Raw genomic sequence first — 19,163 nt, forward strand, 5'->3', positions numbered from 1 at the left:
AAGCGGCCATTTGCTTCTCCACCCCTCCGCCGTGCTTTCCTCTCTGTCTCTCTCTTCCCCTCCCGCAGCCAAGGCTCCATTGGAGCAAAGATGGCCCAGGCGCTGGGGATGGCTCTGTGGCCTCTGCCCCAGGCGCTAGAGTGGCTCTGGTCGCAACATGGCGACGCCCAGGATGGGCAGAGCATCGCCCCCTGGTGGGCAGAGCGTCGCCCCTGGTGGGCGTGCCGGGTGGATCCCGGTCAAGCGCATGCGGGAGTCTGTCTGACTGTCTCTCCCTGTTTCCAGCTTCAGAAAAATGAAAAAAAAAAAAAAAAAAAAAAAAAAAAGATTCACTTCCTGAACAGTCATCTTGATAAGTTTCCCGAAAATCTTGGAGCTGTTAGTGATGAGCAGACTACTGCTGGAGCATCAAATGAGATTGTCCTTAACAAGTATACAAACGCAAGAGCTACAAACGCAAATTTTTGCCTGAATAGAATTTAAATAAGTTCTGCGCAAATTTTATGATTAAAATAAGTGTTTTAATATGTTTGATTTTGAAACTGTAGACAAATTCTGATGCAATTATATCTTTTAGTATATTAGTGTATTTACTGCATTATATAAATTATTATTTTCACAAAGACGATGCCCAAGAAGACATTCTACTTCATTATGCTAAACTAAATGTTGAAAATTTTACAATAAGATGAAAATATAGTCTTGAATTGCAAAAAAAAACTGTAGCTTACAGAGAAAAACTAATGTCAGATTTGAGATCAGCACACTCGAATTAGGTAAGAAAAGTGTTTTTGTGGATGCAACAAAAATTTTGTTCCCCAGTGTTATGAGATTATCCAGGGTTCTTAGTTCTACTTTATTTCATTTATATCCCTTTTTCCAAAACATATTCACAGCATATTTATCTTGCACAAACAATAATATTGTTGAAACAAATAATAAAAACTAAAAATGAAAGTTAATTTTTTTTTTTTTGAGAGAGAGAGAGAGAGAGAGAGAGAGAAACAAGGACAGACAGACAAGAAGGGAAAAGATGAGAAGCATCAGCTCATAGTTGTGGCACTTTAGTCGTTCACTGATGCTTTCTCATATGTGCCTTGACTGGGGGGCTACAGTAGGAGTATATGACCCCTTGCTCAAGCCAGCAACCTCGGGATTTTGAACCTTGGTCCTCAGCATCCCAGATCGACGCTTTATCCACTGTGCCACCGCCTGGTCAAGCGAAAGTTAATTCTTTAATGGAATTCAGATTTGAATTCCATTTGAAACATTTTTAATGAATGAAGTACTTTATAAATCATTCTATTTTTTAATATTTAGTTTGTAAATGTTGGAAAAACTTGGAAGTTTTTCATTTTTAAAATATTTTTTTGTCTGTATCTTTACTGAGTTCAATATAGAGTCTCGCCTAAGGACTGAGCTAGAATAAGTGGTGTCCACAGATTTGGACACCGGCTTTTTCCTGCAGTACTACTAAAGTGAGGACTAGATTTAATCAATGCATTCTTATTTTTATCTACACCAAAAAGTGTTTGTTTTTTAAATTTAGTAGCAAGTTTTTCTGTTCTTTTTAACTGACAATTCTTTTTACAATCAGTTGCCTATTTCCTATGAGATTTTATGTTTTATGTATATTTGTAGGCCTCAAGAAATCAATAAAGAAGAACTAGAAGCAAATAGCATGAGATGTGGTAGAAAACTTACCAAAGATGGTGAAGTAAGTATGGGTCGTGATTCTTAATAATTATACAAACTGTTCAGCTATTAGTGCAAATACATTTTCAATTATAATTATGACACCTTTCATACCTCAGAAGAGCTTTTATGATCTAGTTTCTGTAGCATGATCTGGACAAGAAGTTATTCAGTGGTGATTAAGATTATTCGGCCTGGCATCAGAGTGTTGAACTTTTTGGGTCCAGATAAAAGATGTAAGAGGATTCCTCTGCAATGCAGAAATTAAGATAAATAAACATTTATATGAGACCTGTGACATAGTCTTAAAAGTGATTCTGTTTTACAATTACCTAAATTAGACATTCAAAACCCTTTAATTGCTACCCACATCAAGAATTACATTTTTCATTACCACCCAATATAAATGTATATAAGTGAAAAAAAAATGTACTATGGAGCAATACTGCTGCTGTGTCCAAAGATCCTATTTTCTTTTTTATTTTATTTTATTTAGAAAATTAAATTTAACAGGGTGATACAAAGATCCTATTTTCTATTTGATTTTTTTTTTAAAGCTGATTGTGAATCATTAAATTGATTTTACAATCCACGATGAGCCATGAACTATATTTTGAAAAACTTTACTCCCTTCAAAAATCTCCATTTCAAGCATACTATTTTTAAATTTCCTCCTATTATCTTTCTGGAACTCTCCCTTGAGTACCTGACTCCCAACAATTTATTTTTATCTCTACTGGGATGTATTGTTCTTACCTTTTTACCATCACCCTCTCACCACATCCCTAATTCTTTCTTGACTTGACTTACATTTTATGTTCCACCTTAAAATTGGACCCCTGGCTTGTAATCTTAATGTCCCTCTGTCAAACTCACCTTGTTAAACCCCAATTCTTGTTACATCCCCACTTTCCATATACTCTATGCCATGCTGGCTTCCAAACAGATGAATGTGATTAAAGAAAAACACCACACCCTCGCAGGTGTAAATGTCAAGCAGGGCTTTAGTGTTTCATGGTGATCCTTCTAAATTTCCCTAGTGAATTTATCTTCCAACTCTTTGAGTACCTCTTATCCCTTCTCAAAAGGGAGGTGCTACTACCCTCACTCTTACTGATGGCCTTGCCTCTTTATTCATTTGGAAAATAAAATCGAGAAAGAGAATCTCTACATCCTCCTACCAATAATTCTACCACTCTAGCTGCATCTGTAGATATGAACCATGCTTTCCCTCCTATTAGAATAGATTAGGGGTCCCCAAACTTTTTACACAGGGGGCCAGTTCACTGTCCCTCAGACCGTTGGAGGGCCGGATTATTAAAAAAAAACTATGAACAAGTCCCTATGCACACTGCACATATCTTATTTTAAAGTAAAAAAACAAAACAGGAACAAATACAATATTTAAAATAAAGAACAAGTAAATTTAAATCAACAAACTGACGAGTATTTCAATGGGAACTATGCTCCTCTCACTGACCACCAATGAAAGAGGTGCCCCTTCCAGAAGTGCAGCGGGGGCCGGATAAATGGCCTCAGGGGGCCGTAGTTTGAGGACCCCTGGAGTAGATGAACCACCTGCGTTTATCGTAGTCCATCCCCTCCTGGGCTCCATCCCTTCCTTATTCAAAAGCTTTGTTCCTACAGGTATCACCTCCTTCTCCTGCGTCATCAGTTTTTCTCTTCTACTGGCTCTTTATCAGTAAGCATATAACATGCAGCAGCACCACCCTTCGTAAACCATATCTAGACCCCACATCCCCCTCTAGTTACCACTCCACTTCTCCGTACCCCTCTGAAAAAAGTTGACTGTTGTCTGAACTGCCTGTTTTTTGATGCTCTCTTGAATCTACTCCAATTCATTTACTCCAATAAACTCCAGTGAGGCTGCTGTGCCTTTGTCACTAATGATTTCCACATTACCAAAACTAGTAGTTTTTAGTCTTCAGAAAGCTCTTGGCAGTGTAACACATTTGTTTACTCACTCCTTCTTGGAAATATTCTACATTGAACTTCCAGGACTGCATACTTTGCTGATTTTCTTCCTACTGCTTTGGCTGTTCCTTCTGAGTCTTTGCTAGATCCTTCTCTCTCTTTACAAATGTTGGTGTGACTGAAGGCTCAGTGCTTTGACTTTTTTCCTATCTATGCTCACGCCTAAGTGATCTCACCTTGTCCCTTCACTTTACACTGATGACTTCTAACTCCTGATTCATATGTCCAGCTACTCACTTGACATCTTTTCTAGAATCCTAAATGCATCTCAAATATTTCAAGAATCCCAAGCTGAACTCTTTGATTTTCATCCCCAAATTTCCTCCTCCCCAAATATTCTTCAACCTATAATTGGTTCTTCTATTCATAGTGCATAAGCTCCAAACTTTGAATTCTTCTTTCACACCACACCTGGTATTCATAAGAAATTCCTCCAGGTTCTACCTTCAAAATATATCCTTCACATGTCCACTAGTACCACCCAAGTCCAAGCCACTATTACCGCTTGCCTGGGCTGTTCTGGTAGCCTCATAACTGCTCTCCCTATTTTTACTGTGTTCCTCTATATTCTATTTTACATTTAACAGCCAAAGTCATCTTTTTAAAGTGCAAGTTAGGTCGTGTTACTTCCTTTCCTAAAACTTCCCATTAGCCTCATACCACATTTAGAAGAAATCCAGTCAGTTCCTTATCGTGAACTAGTAGACCTTACATTTTCTGGCCCCTAACTGACTCTCTGAAGTCCTCTCCAGCTTCTGTCCCCCTCAGCTATTAGCCTAGCCACATAGCTGTTTGTGCTATTCCTCAGCTAGGCCAAGGGTATATTTCCCTCCAGAGCTTTGGACTTGTTCTCTTTAAGTCACTCTTTCCCTAGATAGCTATCTTGCCTACTTGGTTGACTCACAACTCCACTTACCTAGCATCTCCTTAGGGAGACTTACCAGCAGGCTCCCCAACTACAAGCTCCCCTCACCCTGTTCTCTCTTGACATTTTGTTCTGTCCCCTTCTCTGCCATTCCATTCCATTCATCATCTCCTTCCATACAAACATATAAACATACTAAAATATACATTCTACTAGGGCAGAAACTTTGCTGCTATTTCTTCAATGCATAGAGAAGTACCTGGCACATAATAATGTGCTCAATAAATATTGGTGGATTGAATTAGTGGTATAATTCAGAGTGTCAAGCAAACAGTTAAAGCCCCAATTTTACCTCACCTTATCTCACCATCTTACTTAATAGTCTCTAATTATTAAACAATAGAATAAACAAACTTGAAAACTTTGTGATGGTACTTAAAATTACTCAGTTGTGTATGGTTACTTACTTAAGGTATTTTAGGGTATTTTTAAAGCAAGGTAGGTTTTAATGGGTTCTCACTACCTGCATCTAGACTCCTAGTTCCCTCAGCTTTACCTACTTAGGGTTGCAGTGAAAAGCCGTATTAGAGAATAGAGCATGGAGATATAATGAAACATCATGAAGAGGTGACATGAGGAAAGTCTCTTAAGGAGCAGTGATTATAAAGGCTGCTTTTTTGGCTTTGCTGTCTGTCTACTGTGTCTATATGGTAAGGCTTTATCTATACACAGATATATTCTGTGTGGAAAATGTTAAGGGAAAGGCACTGACAAAATGTATGGACATTTTGGAATGTATTTGGAATGAGTTAGAGAAAACACATTTTGAACTTTGACTTGCTAGCATGATAAACTGAAGTAAATCTTTCTCTTTTGTATTTCTTAGTACTGCTGGCGGTGGACAGGTTTTAACTTCGGTTTTGACCTACTTGTAACTTATACCAATCGATACATCATTTTCAAACGCAATACACTGAATCAGCCATGTAGTGGATCTGTCAGTTTACAACCTCGAAGGAGCATAGCATTTAGGTAGGTTGAGATTTCTCCACCCTGTTCCAACTCACTTCTGAAGAAGTATAAAAAATGAGTGAAACCTTGATAATTTACACCAATAATAGTAGAACTTTGAAAAGATACAGTGTATATGAAGATGCAAGGAAATGATAAGGCTCCATTCCTATAGTGTATTAAAAGTCAAGATCATAAGATTTAGATCTAGCATGTCAGGGAGAAAGAATAGGCTATAATATAAATGATAAAGGATTGATACTGAGCTTGAAGCTAAAGCTGTTCCTTGCTGCTCTTCCTAGCAAATAAAAGATCCAACATGGAAATACAGCAAGGTATTTTTTCCATGAAAACACGTCTGCTATTTTCCTTCACTTTCTGTAAGATTTAATATGTCCAATTTGCCTGATAGTTGAGCTGGTAATACTTTCTGGAGAGAATGCTGACAAATTGGACAACAGCTTAATGAGCAGATTTTTTCTAAGTCACATATTTATACTTACCTTACACCATATCCAAAAATTAACTCAAAATGAAGGAAAGACCTAAACATAAGAGCTAAAATACAAAATAACTCTTGGAAGAAAATATTGGGGATAAGCTTCTTGACATTGGATTTGGCAGTGATTTCTACAATATGACATCAGAGCACAGGCAGCAAAAGAAAAAGAAAAACTAGACTTGATCAAAATTAAAAATTGTGCATCAAAGGGCATTATCAACACAGTGAAAAGGCAACACACAGAATGAGAGAAAATATCTGTTAACCATATATCTGATAAGGAGTTAATAACCAGAATATAAAGAAAACTCCTAAAACTCCACAGCAAAAACAGCAGCAGCAAGTCAAAAATAGGTAAAGGATTTACTTAAATTAACATTTCTCCATAGAAGACATACAAATGGCCAATAAGCACATGAAAAGATTCTCATCACCATAATCATCAGGGAAATGCAAATTGAAACCACACCTAGATATCACCTCACACCCAGTAGGATGGCTATTATCAGAAATAAAACAGTGTTGATGAGGATATAGAGAAATTGGACCCCTGCACATTGCTGGTGGGAATGTAAAATGGTGCGTCTTTTGTGGAAAATGATATAGCATTTCCTCAAAAATTAAATGTAATAACCTTAAGATCCAATAATTCTTCTTCTGGGTTCTTATAAAAAAAAAATTGAAAGCAGAAGGGATTTGAACAGATATTTGTACACTCATTTTTATAACAGCGTTTTTCATAATAGCCAAAAGGCAGAAGCAACCCAGTGTCCATGGCAGATGAACATATAAACAAAATGCAGCATATCCATACAATGGGATAGTATTCAGCCTTAAAATGGAAAGAAATCCTGACTTACCTACATGAACCTTGAGGGTATTATGCTAGGTGAAGTAAGCCAGTCACAAAAGAACAAGTACTGTATTATCTATCCACTCACACAAAGTATCTAGAGTAAACAAGTTCAGAGACTGAAAGTAGAATAGTGGTAGTGAGGGGCTCAGGTGAAGGGAACTGGGAAATTCTTGTTTATTGAGTAGAGTTTCAGATAGGGCAAATTAAAAAATTTGAGAGAGACACGATTTGGGTCTGCAGATGTCCCATGTCAGCCATATGCGGCCGGCATATATAACAAATCTCCTCCTTCAATAAAGCTCTTCAAAATTTAAAAAAAAAAAAAAAAAAAAAAAAAAAATTGAGAGATGGATGGTGGTGATGTTTGGAGAACAGTGTGAATGTATTTATGCCAAGAACTGTACACTTTAAAATGGTTAAAAAGATAAATTTTATGTATATACTACACAATAAAAATGGCATTTATAAGTTTTTTTATTTAAAAATTACATTTAAAGGGGTGACATTATCAATAAGAGTACATAGTTTAAGTTATTTTTATATCTCAGATATGTGTAACAGCACAAGCTCATAAATCTAAATAGAATCAATTTATAGTTTTAAAAGACTTTAGAATCTTTTATCAAACAATATGGAAGACAAAAAAATATTAAAGTGATGGAAGTCTTATTTAAATTAATCTGTGGTTTAAAATATTGTGTGTTTATTTATTTTTTATTTGTAGTTTTTTTTTAATCCTAGATTACGTTTGGCTTCTTTTGATAGTAGTGGAAAATTAATATGTAGTAGAACAACTGGCTATCAAATACTTACACTTGAAAAGGATCAGGTATGTTTGATTACTTTTCTGTTGTTTCATTGTAGTATTTGTCTTTTGAATCCTCTTTCCTTAATTAGAAGTAAGGTTCTTAAGTAGAATTAGCAGTTGACTTAAAGATTGGCTTGAAAGTTTTTTTGAAGGTAAAGGTGGAAGTATCATGTTAACTTCTGCATAATTTACTCCATTCTACTAGAAGTGCAACTAAGACAAAAAAAAAAACCCACAATTTGATTTTGAGGGACAGGGAAAAGTTTTAATGGGGCAATATCTGTTTATCCTAAATATCCTTTTCAAAATGTTATGAATGTTAATTGCTTCATCCATTGTGTTCCTATGTGCATTTATTTATTTATTAATAACATACCTTGAAGACAATCTAGTATGTCTCTGTATAGTTCCTGAATATTAAGAGAACATTATCCTAGCCCAATGGCTTTCTAAAATACAGACATTTGTAATGTCCCCAAATGCTCGAAAGCCATTTGTTTCTTTATATTTCACATGCATGTCAAAGTTTCAAAATGTCATGAGAAAATAAACCATTTCAAAAAGTAAAATGAAAGCTATTAAAATATTGCCAAAGTTTTTTTCTATTAAAACTAACCACCATTCCAAAGGAGATACTGTTTTATTAAAGGTTTTAGAGCCTATAGTTCACATAAATTACTAGAAATTAGCAATTTTCTTCAAACTGGAGAGACTGTCATTGAACATCAGAATTTGGATTACAAGGAACCCTGAGGTGATAGTTCTAGCCTCGCAAACTCTGTAAAAGCATTCTTACAGAGGGTTCTCCCACATTGTAGGAACTCTGGTGACAGAGCGGACTCTCTCAGGTGGCAGGTAGTAAAGAATGTTCAAATCTGCCTCTGTTGGCATTCTGTCTGTCCTCTGGAGCTGCACGGAACATGACTGTTCTACCTGGAACTTCACAAAAAAATATGGTCATGTTTCAGAGCAGCCAGAGACTTAAGCACTAAACCAAGATAATAGTTGTATTCCAAGTGTTTTTTGATTTGTTCATTCAGCAAACACTTGTGTCCCTACTGCATGCTAGTTTCTATGCTAGGAGTGGAGGAAATAAAGAGGAGCTTGTGTCATATAGCTTAGTTTAAGTAGCATAGTGGAGAGGAGCTCAGAGTAGCATGTGGTGTTGACAAAGAAGTCTCTAACCCTTACTCTGAGGTTGGGGGCTGGTGTAGTTATTGAGGGAGTAGGAGAAGGGAAGACAACCTAGGAAAAACCTCTCCTGGAAAAGTTGACAGTGAATGGATACATGAGCCAAGCCTCAAATCATGAGGAGGCAAAGGAGTACATGTGTCATTCAAGGACCTGAAAGAGATTTGGAAGAGTTCAGTAGGACTAGAGCCAGGGCATGATGGGCTATGGGTGGAGTTTGGACGTTTTCCTGAGATCTGTGGAGATTTGTGAATTAGATCTTACTGTTAACTTTTTGTAACCTGATTTTTCCCCCACTATGTTATGCATAGCTTTTCTTGTTAATAACTATATATCCATACATCATTTTTATTATGCATAATATTTGTTATTTTGGATTTATAATAATTTAAGTAATTCTTCCTTTTAGGGTTTTTTGAGGTTTTATTTTCCATTATTATAAAAAAGCACTGGCCAGATAGCTCTGTTGGTTGGAGTGTTGTCCACAAGCTAAGAGGTTGCTGGTTAGAGGAACAGATTGATGTTCCTGTCTTTCTCTCTAAAACCAATAAATAAAAATTTTTTTAAAAAAAGTATCAACTAATGAATGCAACAGCAAATGGATGTTTCTCTTTCTCTCAAATCAATAAATTAAAAGTAAAAAATAATATAATAAACAAAAAAATGTACTTACATCTTTGTATATTTTTCTGATTTTTTCAAATGATAAATTCTAAAAGTATAATTCTTGTCAGATAGTGTGTACATTTCTTAATAGCCAAACTGCCTTCCAGTAATCCTGTCCAAATGACAGTCCCTCCAGCAGGAGAGGACCCCAGCATTAGTATATTATCATTCTTTCTAATCTTTCCCCAGTGTAAAAAGTGGAAACAAATTATATTTAATTTTCATTTCCTTGGTTACTGATATAGTTAGGTATTTTGTATGCTCATTGGACATATTATCTTGTGTAAATTGACAATTTATATTGTTTATGTTTAAATCTTTATTAAGGTGTTTGTTATTAATTTTTAATAGATTTTATATGTTAAGAGTAATAACATTTGGGCCTGACCAGGCGGTGGCGCAGTGGACAGAGCGTTGGACTGGGATGTGGAGGACCCAGGTTCAAGACCCCGAGGTCGCTAGCTTGAGTGTGGGCTCACCTGGTTTGAGCAAGGCTCACCAGCTTGAGCCTAAGGTCGCTGGCTCGAGCAAGGGGTCACTCGGTCTGCTGTTGCCCCCCAGTCAAGGCACATATGAGAAATCAATCAATGAACAACTAAGGAACCGCATTGAAGAACTGATGTTTCTCATCTCTCTCCCTTCCTATCTGTTTGTCTCTATCTGTCCCTCTCTCTGACTCTCTCTGTCTCTCTCTGTCTCTGCCACACACACACACACACACACAAAAGAAGAATAACATTTGGGATACGCTATAATTTTCTGATTTTGTCATTTGTCTCTCAAACTTCATGAAATAATCTATCAATCTATTCATTTAATAATTTCTTCCTTTGGTGTGATGCTTATTTATAATAATTAGGATTATATTAATCATCTGTGCTTTTCTATTATAAATTTTTACATTTGAGTATTTTTATGCTATTTCTGAAGTGTACCAGATGTATCAATGCATTTGAAATGCCATTTTTATCATATACTAAATCTTTATATACTTGGTTTTATTTATAAACTATGTTTTATTGATTTGTTTGTTGTAGAGACAACAATACATTGTTTTAACTAGACTAATTTTAAATTTAATTTTAATACCTACTAATACAAACTCACCTTCATTTTTCTCTTTTCGTGATTCTTTTGTATGGGGTATAGAGTCATTTTGTCAAGTTTTGCTAATATGAATGAATCTTTTTTCCTAATAGTTTCTGGTGACACATAGGAAAGCTAGTATTTTTTGCACATTTTGTAATTATCCATCTTATAGAACTATGCTAACTAGATTTGGATTAAATACATAATAAAAGCAGGAAAATTACTTAGAAGCTATTGTTATAATCCAGATATGAAATGATGAGAACCTTAATTTAAGGAGGGCAGCAATGGGGATGAAATGTTGATGGGTTCTAGAAATGAAGCAGTGCATTTGAAAGAATTTGGTTCCTAATTATGTATGAGGATGAGAAAGACAGTATAATTCCTGGTTTTCTGACTCAGGCAACTTGATTTATAGTAGTAGCTTTTCCTGAGATTTGCGTTAGAGACAGGAAGATGATTGTGACTTAAAGTAAGGATGAAAAGATGATGAATTCAGTTTAAGGTAGTATACTTAGTTTGAGGGCATTAAGGTAAAAATTTGATAGGTAGGTGGGTCATTGAGTCTGGAGTTTTCAAGCAAAGGCCTGCGCTAGAAATGATTAGATGAGATAACCTACAAGATCTATGTAGAGAATATGACAGAGTGGTAACCTAGAGAACACTGGAAATTAAGGGGTGGGCAAAAAGAGTAATCTGGTGAGATATTCAAGAGCTGGGATGGGCCTGACCAGGCAGTGGCGCCATGGATAGAGTGTAGGACTGGGACATGGAGGACAAGATTTGAAACCCCAAGGTCACTGGCTTGAGCGCAGGCTCATCTGGCTTGAGTATGGGCTAACTGGCTTGAGCCCAAAGGTCTTTGGCTTGAGTCCAAGGTCTCTGGCTTGAGCAAGGGGTCCCTCGCTCTACTGTAGCCCCCGGTCAAGGCACATATGAGATAGCAATCAATGAACAATGAAGGTGCTGCAACAAAATATTGATGCTTCTCATCTTTCTCCCTTCATGCCTTCCTGTCCGTATCTGTCCCTCTCTCTGTCTCTGTCAAAAAGAGAGAGAGAGCTGGGATGGAAGGCAATTTAGTAAATATTCTTTCACCCAGGTTATTGCTACAAACTTTGACTAGGCCACAGTGACTCAAGCATCTAAAGGCCACCTGTGCTTTGACATCATTCTTCTCTGCTATCTCTACTAACCCCATCAGCCCAGGTGATTGCCTCACCTGACCCATCATCCTACCCATTTTAATCACTTTCTCTGTTTTGGAGAATATAGAGAATGTATGTGTGTGTGTGTGACACATTAGTATTCCCTGCCTTCTTGATCCAAATTGATCTTGCTGCTTCCCCAACAGAGAAGCTATGTCCAGTTGAGCCTATGTCAGTCATGCAAATGTTCCAGTTTCAGTCCCTCTTTATTCCAGGAATATATACCAGAAACACTTGCCTCAGTAAAAAATAAATAAATAAATTTAAAACTCTAGATTTAAACAGTGTTTAGTAGCATATGCTCCAAAATGTATAATATAAGGAGAAACTAATACATATTGCAGAGAATGTATCCAAGTATTAAAGAAGTAGAAATCATTATTTCATTACTGATTTTACCCTTATGATTTAGTCTGTTTATCAAGTTCTATAAATGGTTCCAAACAGAGATCTGTAACATGAGTGATGGTTACATTTGTGGCTCTCAGGTAAAATCAACTCCTTTGGGATTTTAAGGCATTCTCATGTATATTGAAGTAACTGAACCTGAAACTGATTTTACATGGCACTTTATATTCCAAGAGACAAATAAGATGTCTGCATTAGAGAAAATGGGAAATCTTAGAATGGGAACCATGATTGTTGGTAATAATGACTCTCCACCTTCATCCTATTTGCTATACCTAAGGGCCCTCAGAAAATGAAACCAAATAAGAAGTCTACATATTTCTGGACTCTATCCATTCATAAAATATGTAGGTACTTGATAGAAAACTTTTAATAATATTATTGAGTACTTCATATATGGCTAGCTTTGCTGAGACTTTTATATGCATTGTCTTGTGTAATCCTAGGAGGTGGGTATCCTTATTGTCCCCATTTTACAGTGAGGAAACGGGTTGACAAGGTCAGTGACTTACCCCAGGTCACACAGCTAGTGGGTGGGAGTTTTGAGGTTTGAGCAGTAACTCAGACTCCAGCTACAAGCCCTGAGTCACCATACTATCTCCTTCAGTTCATTCAATTCAACAATTTGGTTTTCTGTTTGTTTGTTTGTTTGTTGTTGTTTTTTTAATATTACTATCTACTTGTCATTAAAGCAACAAATTTGTTTTGTAGGAACAAGTAGTGATGAACTTGGACAGCAGGCTTCTGATCTTCCCTTTATATATCTGCTGTAATTTCCTGTATATATCACCAGAAAAAAGAACTGAAAATAATCATCATCCAGAAAGTTCAGAAAACTGAGGATCTTTTTCAGCCAGCTTTAATTTAATGGCCCTATGATGTTCACATCTAAGGTGACTAACAGTGACAAAGGCCTTATGAACTGTACAGATAATACAGAAGACTACTCTTATCCTTATTACATTTCTATGCATACATTAAAAAATTTTAAAGCCAAGAATGTATCTGTCAATCCATTTCTGTTATAAAGATATTGGTTCATGCTTTTAATTTAGTATCAGTAGAAAATCACTATATATAAATTTCACATTTCTCTGCAACCAAGTTTAGATTTAATTTTTAGCTTAAACTTTTATCCTACCTAATGTTAATGTACCTCAGTTATCCATCTGTAAAATTATTTTTATTTGTCTAAAAGAATGTTAGAGGAATAACTTGAAGGCCAATTATAAATGTTCTTTCAATTGATGCGTTTATGGCTGTCCTTTAACTTTATCAACTGCTCTTTATGGTTCTTCCTTATATCCTTCCAATATATAGTTGTTTTTAAATCATTAAATGCTTTTTCGTGGCTTTAGAGACTAAACTGAAGAAAGTTTTTATTTAACTTAATCATTTTATACTATTTTATTTTGCTTTTAATTTAGCTTTTCTAGGATTTTAACAGCAAAAAAAGTAGCTTCAACCTTTCAAATGAACTGGAATAGGGAGAAAATCAATGTGATTCTGGGTATATTCCTTTGCATTATATGGTTTTTTTCTTTGACATACTGTACAACTTTATTATTGGGTCTTTGTGTGTGTGTGTGTGTGTGTGTGTGTGTGTGTGTGTGTGTGTAATAATAATCGGCTTTATTGAGTACAGAGCGCACACCCCGCCCGGCAAGGTTCCCTGGCCCCGAGGAAACATGGAGGCCAGAGAAGTTGCCGGGTCATAAGATTATTTATGTACCAACTATTACACTTTAAATATTTTAATATTCTCTAATCCTTAGAATTATTTATGTTCACATTTTAGTCAGGAATCCTATTTCCTACTTAAGCTCAGGACTTTAAAACCTCTGAATTGAGTGCCTTTGAGTTACACGTTTTAATAGAAGTTTCACAGTAAATGTAAATAACGGAGGATGTCATATAGAAGCTGGTAATAAACCATTAATGTAAAAATAGAACTTATTTTTGTCAAAAGTGAGATGTACACTTGTCATGATTTTTATGTTAGCCTCTTGTGTTTACTGCTATTTTGAAAATAGCCATGCTCATCATCTTTCTCAGTCAGAGTGAATACTTTTTGTAGTTACTGTATATTTTTAGTATATTTTTTTAAGTGGGAATTACTTTTATGTATCTGTTAAAATAATAAATACCCATTTGGAAAAAGAATAATAACCTCTTACATGAAATGAACCAAAGGGGGGGAAAAAAAACTTAGTTGAAACCAGAATATTTTTCTTTTAAGTTAGATATTTTCCAATTACATTTCACTTTTGGAATTTATTCATAAGTGTTTCTTCCCCAGTAATATGTCCATAGATTTATATATTGCTTTTGTTCTTTCAAAATTCATCCTCTTGGTTAATTTAAAGAAAGCTTTTAAACACCTCCCTCTCCTCTGCCTGCAGAACTGCAGTTAAAATGTTTCTAATACAATAATTTGGCTGCATCAAGAGGCTACATTTCTTATTCTTATATTTGGCTATAATTATATCTCATAAGATATTTTGGTTTTTTCTATCTTAAAGCATCACAGTTTCCTTACCCTTTATATATTAAAAAGTGTAAGTACAGATCTTGAAATATTTTAATAATTGAATTTTTACAAATCTTGGAAATAAAGATAACACTGGGGAACAAATTTTTTTTTTTCATTTTCTGTTGCATGAGGTTTTAGAACTGTTTCTATATATTTCTGCATCACTGATTCCAAATCTGAAATCCGTTTTTTGATGCATGCTCTAGTTTTTATGCAATTTTAATTTCTTTTTGTTACAGTTAATGGCAATCATTGGTTTTTAAATTGGAGTTAAATGGCAACAACTCTTGAATTGAACATAACCACAGGCAATTAATGTTTTACAAACATCACTTTTACATAATTATAGTTGTTTTTTTGTTTTGTTTTGTTTGTTTTTTGTATTTTTCTGAAGTTGGAAACGGGGGGGGGGGGCCATGAGCCCCACCGGGAACCACTCGGTATGCCCACCAGGTGGCGATGCTCTGCCCATCTAGGGCATTGCTCTGTCGCAACCAGAGCCATTCTAGCACCTGAGGCAGAAGCCATAGAGCCATCCTCAGCACCGGGCCAACTTTGCTCCAATGGAGCCTTGGCTGCGGGAGGGGAAGACAGAGACAGAGAGGAAGGAGAGGGGGAGGGGTGGAGAAGCAGATGTGCGCCTCTCCTGTGTGCCCTGGCTGAGAATCGAACCTGGGACTCCTGCACACCAGGCCGACGCTCTACCACTGAGCCAACCGGCCAGGGCCTGTAGTTGTTTTTAAATGTAAAAAAGTATTATCTGATAAAAACACCCTCTTATTTTGTTTTAAGATTCAATCATGGCTTCTTTGAGTAGGCGTAAATGTAAATATAGTCCTGACATCTTTTGTTATATATGTGGCTCTTACTTCAACGTCAGAGGCGCAATATTTCATCATTTGTGATATGTGCATATATTGCTTATTTTCAAGTTCCCCTTGGCGATCAAGATAAGAATTGGGCTTTTCATATTGTGTGTCATAATAGGAAATGCTTCGTGACTGGACGAAAGGAAACCGCAAAGGAATGCCTTTTGGTATTTCCATGGTTTGGCGTGAACCTAAGGACCACAGCAGTGACTGTTATTTCTGTCTGGTTCATACAAAGGGCATCTGCAAGAAAAAACAGCATATGATCGCATATCCTAATATTCCTTCAGCAATATGAACTATCCCACACTCTGAGACACTCCCGGTTCCAGTTTTCAATGGTTTTATTTCTTCTAAGGATGAAGAAAGTGAACATGGTGATCAAGTGTATTTTGATAAGATGCATAAAGGAAATGGTTGTAGAATCTGAAGGGTCTTCTTCTGATGCCTAGCAGTCATTAACCCCTCAGCAGTTTAGCCAACCTGAATTGAATGACTTAGTAAGAGATTTGGGCCTGTCAAAGAAAGCAGCTGAGTTATTAGCCCCCAGGCTTCAAGAAAAGAATGTACTTCACCAGTCAGCTACAGCAGTGGTCCCCAACCTGTTTTGGGCCACGGACTGGTTTAATGTCAGAAAATATTTTCACAGACTGGCCTTCAGGGTGGGACGGATAAAAGCACAAAATAAAATTTTGCAACCGGCATAAAAACTGTGGTATTTTTAAATATAATTGTCGAACTTACGAGACAAGCGTCAAGATTGAGTCTTAGACGGATGTAACAGAGGAAATCTGGTCATTTTTTAAAAATAAACATCGTTCAGACTTATATATAAATAAAATGGAAATAATGTAAGTTATTTACTCTGCGGACCAGTGCCAAATGGCCCACAGACCAGTACTGGTCCGCGGCCCGGGGGTTGAGGACTACTGAGCTACAGTATCCCATTTCAGGAAGCGTGAACAAATTTTTGTGGACTTTTTTTTTTTTTTTTTAAGCTTAGTTTATTTATTTATTTATTCATTTTAGAGAGGAGAGGGAGAGACAGAGAGAGAGAGGATAGACAGAGAGAAGGGGGGAGGAGCTGGAAGCATCAACTCCCATATGTGCCTTGACCAGGCAAGCCCAGGGTTTCGAACCGGCAACCTCGGCATTTCTAGGTCGACGCTTTATCCACTGCGCCACCACAGGTCAGGCCTGTGGACTTTTTTTCCGAAGACAAACACTTTGTTTACTGTCATGATATCAGTAGTCTTCTCAGCCAGCTAGGTGTTACCACTTACAGTCCAACAGAATGGCAGCTATTTCTTGACAGCTCTAAACAGAGTCTGAAATGTGTTCTCCTACACATCGGTAATGTTTATGCTGCGGTTCCAATTGGTTATTCAACTCATCTGTGAGATTATAATGACATAAAAATTGTCCTTGACTTTATGAATATGAGGAGCATAACTGGATCATTTGTGTGGATTTTTTTTTTTTTTTTTTACAGAGACAGAGTCAGAGAGAGGGATAGACAGGGACAGACAGGAACGGAGAGATAACAAGCATCATTAGTTTTTCGTTGCGTGTTGCGACACCTTAGTTGTTCATTGATTGCTCTCTCATATATGCCTTGACCGTGGGCCTTCAGCAGACTGAGTAACCCCTTGCTCGAGCCAGTAACCTTGGGTCCAAGCTGGTGAGCTTTTGCTCAAACCAGATGGGCCCGTGCTCAAGCTGGTGACCTCAGGTTCTTCCGCATCCTAGTCCAACGCTCTACCCACTGCGCCACCGCCTGGTCAGGCCATTTGTGTGGATCTTAAAATGGTAAATTTCCTGCTAGGACAACAGAGAGGTTTCACAAAGTATCCTTGCTTTCTGTGTTTATTTCTTGCTTTCAGCCTAGCTCGGGAGAAACACTGGACACAGAAGGAGTGGCCGAAACGTGAAGCTCGGGAAGTAGGGATGCGAAATATTGTGAATGAACCTGTAGTTAATCGAGACAGGATCATTTTTCCCCCACTTTACATTTACATACATCAAACTTGGCACGAAGCAGTTCAGGCTTTGAATAGAGAAAGTGAATTCTTTCAACATATTATTTCTGCTTTTCCTGCCTTGTCTTTTGAGAAGATAAAAGCAGGTGTATTCAATGGACCTCAAATTCGAACCCTCATACATGATGAAGAATTTGCCAGGAAGATGAATAAGGAGGAGAAAGCAGCATGGCAGTCTTTCTGGCAGTTACAAAGGACTTCCTTGGCAACAAAAAAGCAGAAAACTATAAACTTCTGGTTCAAAGGATGCTGTTGGCTTTCCGCGACATTGGATGTAACATGAGCGTTATGATTCACTTCCTGAACAGTCAGTCACCTTAATAAGTTTTCCGAACATCTTGGAGCTGTTAGTGATGGCAGACTACTGCTGAAGCATCAAACAAGATTGTCCTCAACAAGTACACAAACGCAAATTTTTGCCTGAACAGAATTTAAATAAGTTTTGTGTAAATTTTGGATTAAAATAAGTGTTTTAATATGTTCTATTTTGAAATTGTGGACAAATTCTGATGTAATATTTTTTAGTGTATTAGAGTATTTACTGCATTATATAAATTATATTTTCACAAAGATGATGCCCAAGAAGACATTCTACTTCATTATGTTAAACTAAATGTTGAAATTTTTGCAATAAGATGAAAACATAAAATCTTGAATTGCAAAAAACTGTAGCTTACAGAGAAAAACTAATGTCACACTTGAGATCAGCACACTTGAAATAGGTAAGAACAAGTGTTTTTGTGGATGCAACAAAAATTTTGTTCCCCAGTGTAATTCAAGTTTTGAGTATATTAGTAAGTACAATTAACTTTTATTTCACTTATATAAACTAGCCAAATTGGAATTATATATGGTTCTTGTCCATTGGTTCTTTCCTGACTAAACTGTTTGTGTCATGCACAAACAGAATAATTATTTCATTAGTCACAAGTTGTGTTCTCATTTGAAAAATCAGTAATTGTCAGCTAGTACTTTACATTGATAGCAAAGATCTGCTTTTGTTTTCTTACCAAATACTTTACTGTTTGCATACTTTTTACTCTTTCCAATAGGAATATTTTCTTTTTTCTTTTTTTTTTTTTTTTGTATTTTTCTGAAGTTGGAAACGGGGAGGCAGTCAGACAGACTCCCTCATGCACCCGACCAGGATCCACCTGGCATGCCCACCAGGGTGCGATGCTCTGCCCATCTGGGGCATCGCTCTGTTGCAACCAGAGCCATTTTAGTGCCTGAGGCAGAGGCCACAGAGCCATCCTCAGTGCCCGGGCCAACTTTGCACCAATGGAGCCTTGGCTACGGGAGTGGAAGAGAGAGACAGAGAGGAAGGAGAGGGGGAGGGGTGGAGAAGCAGATGGGCGCTTCTGTGTGCCCTGGCCAGTAATCGAACCTGGGACTCCTGCACGCCAGGCCGACGCTCCACCACTGAGC

The 19,163-nt window shown here is 36.9% G+C and overlaps 1 protein-coding gene across 5 annotated transcripts in view; it reads left to right on the plus strand.

Moving 5' to 3' along the window:
• Positions 1–14,329, plus strand: part of GMCL1 (germ cell-less 1, spermatogenesis associated) — a 48,013-nt gene extending 33,684 nt beyond the window's left edge. Inside the window, exons 11-15 of one of the 5 annotated variants that reach the window (XR_010730298.1) lie at positions 1,642–1,717; positions 5,442–5,587; positions 7,666–7,753; positions 13,006–13,872; positions 14,014–14,326. Coding sequence is in view for 1 of the 5 variants with exons in the window: in XM_066267319.1 (XP_066123416.1) it covers positions 1,642–1,717; positions 5,442–5,587; positions 7,666–7,753; positions 13,006–13,134 (439 nt within the window). In the remaining 4 variants the exon portion in view is untranslated. Of the gene's footprint in view, positions 1–1,641; positions 1,718–5,441; positions 5,588–7,648; positions 7,754–13,005 lie in introns of all 5 variants that reach the window. The other 4 variants (XR_010730299.1, XR_010730300.1, XM_066267319.1 and 1 more) reach the window with 4 other exon arrangements.
• The last annotated feature ends 4,834 nt before the right edge of the window (positions 14,330–19,163 follow it).

This window comes from Saccopteryx bilineata, chromosome 3 (assembly GCF_036850765.1).
Source record: "Saccopteryx bilineata isolate mSacBil1 chromosome 3, mSacBil1_pri_phased_curated, whole genome shotgun sequence".
NCBI lineage: Eukaryota > Metazoa > Chordata > Mammalia > Chiroptera > Emballonuridae > Saccopteryx > Saccopteryx bilineata.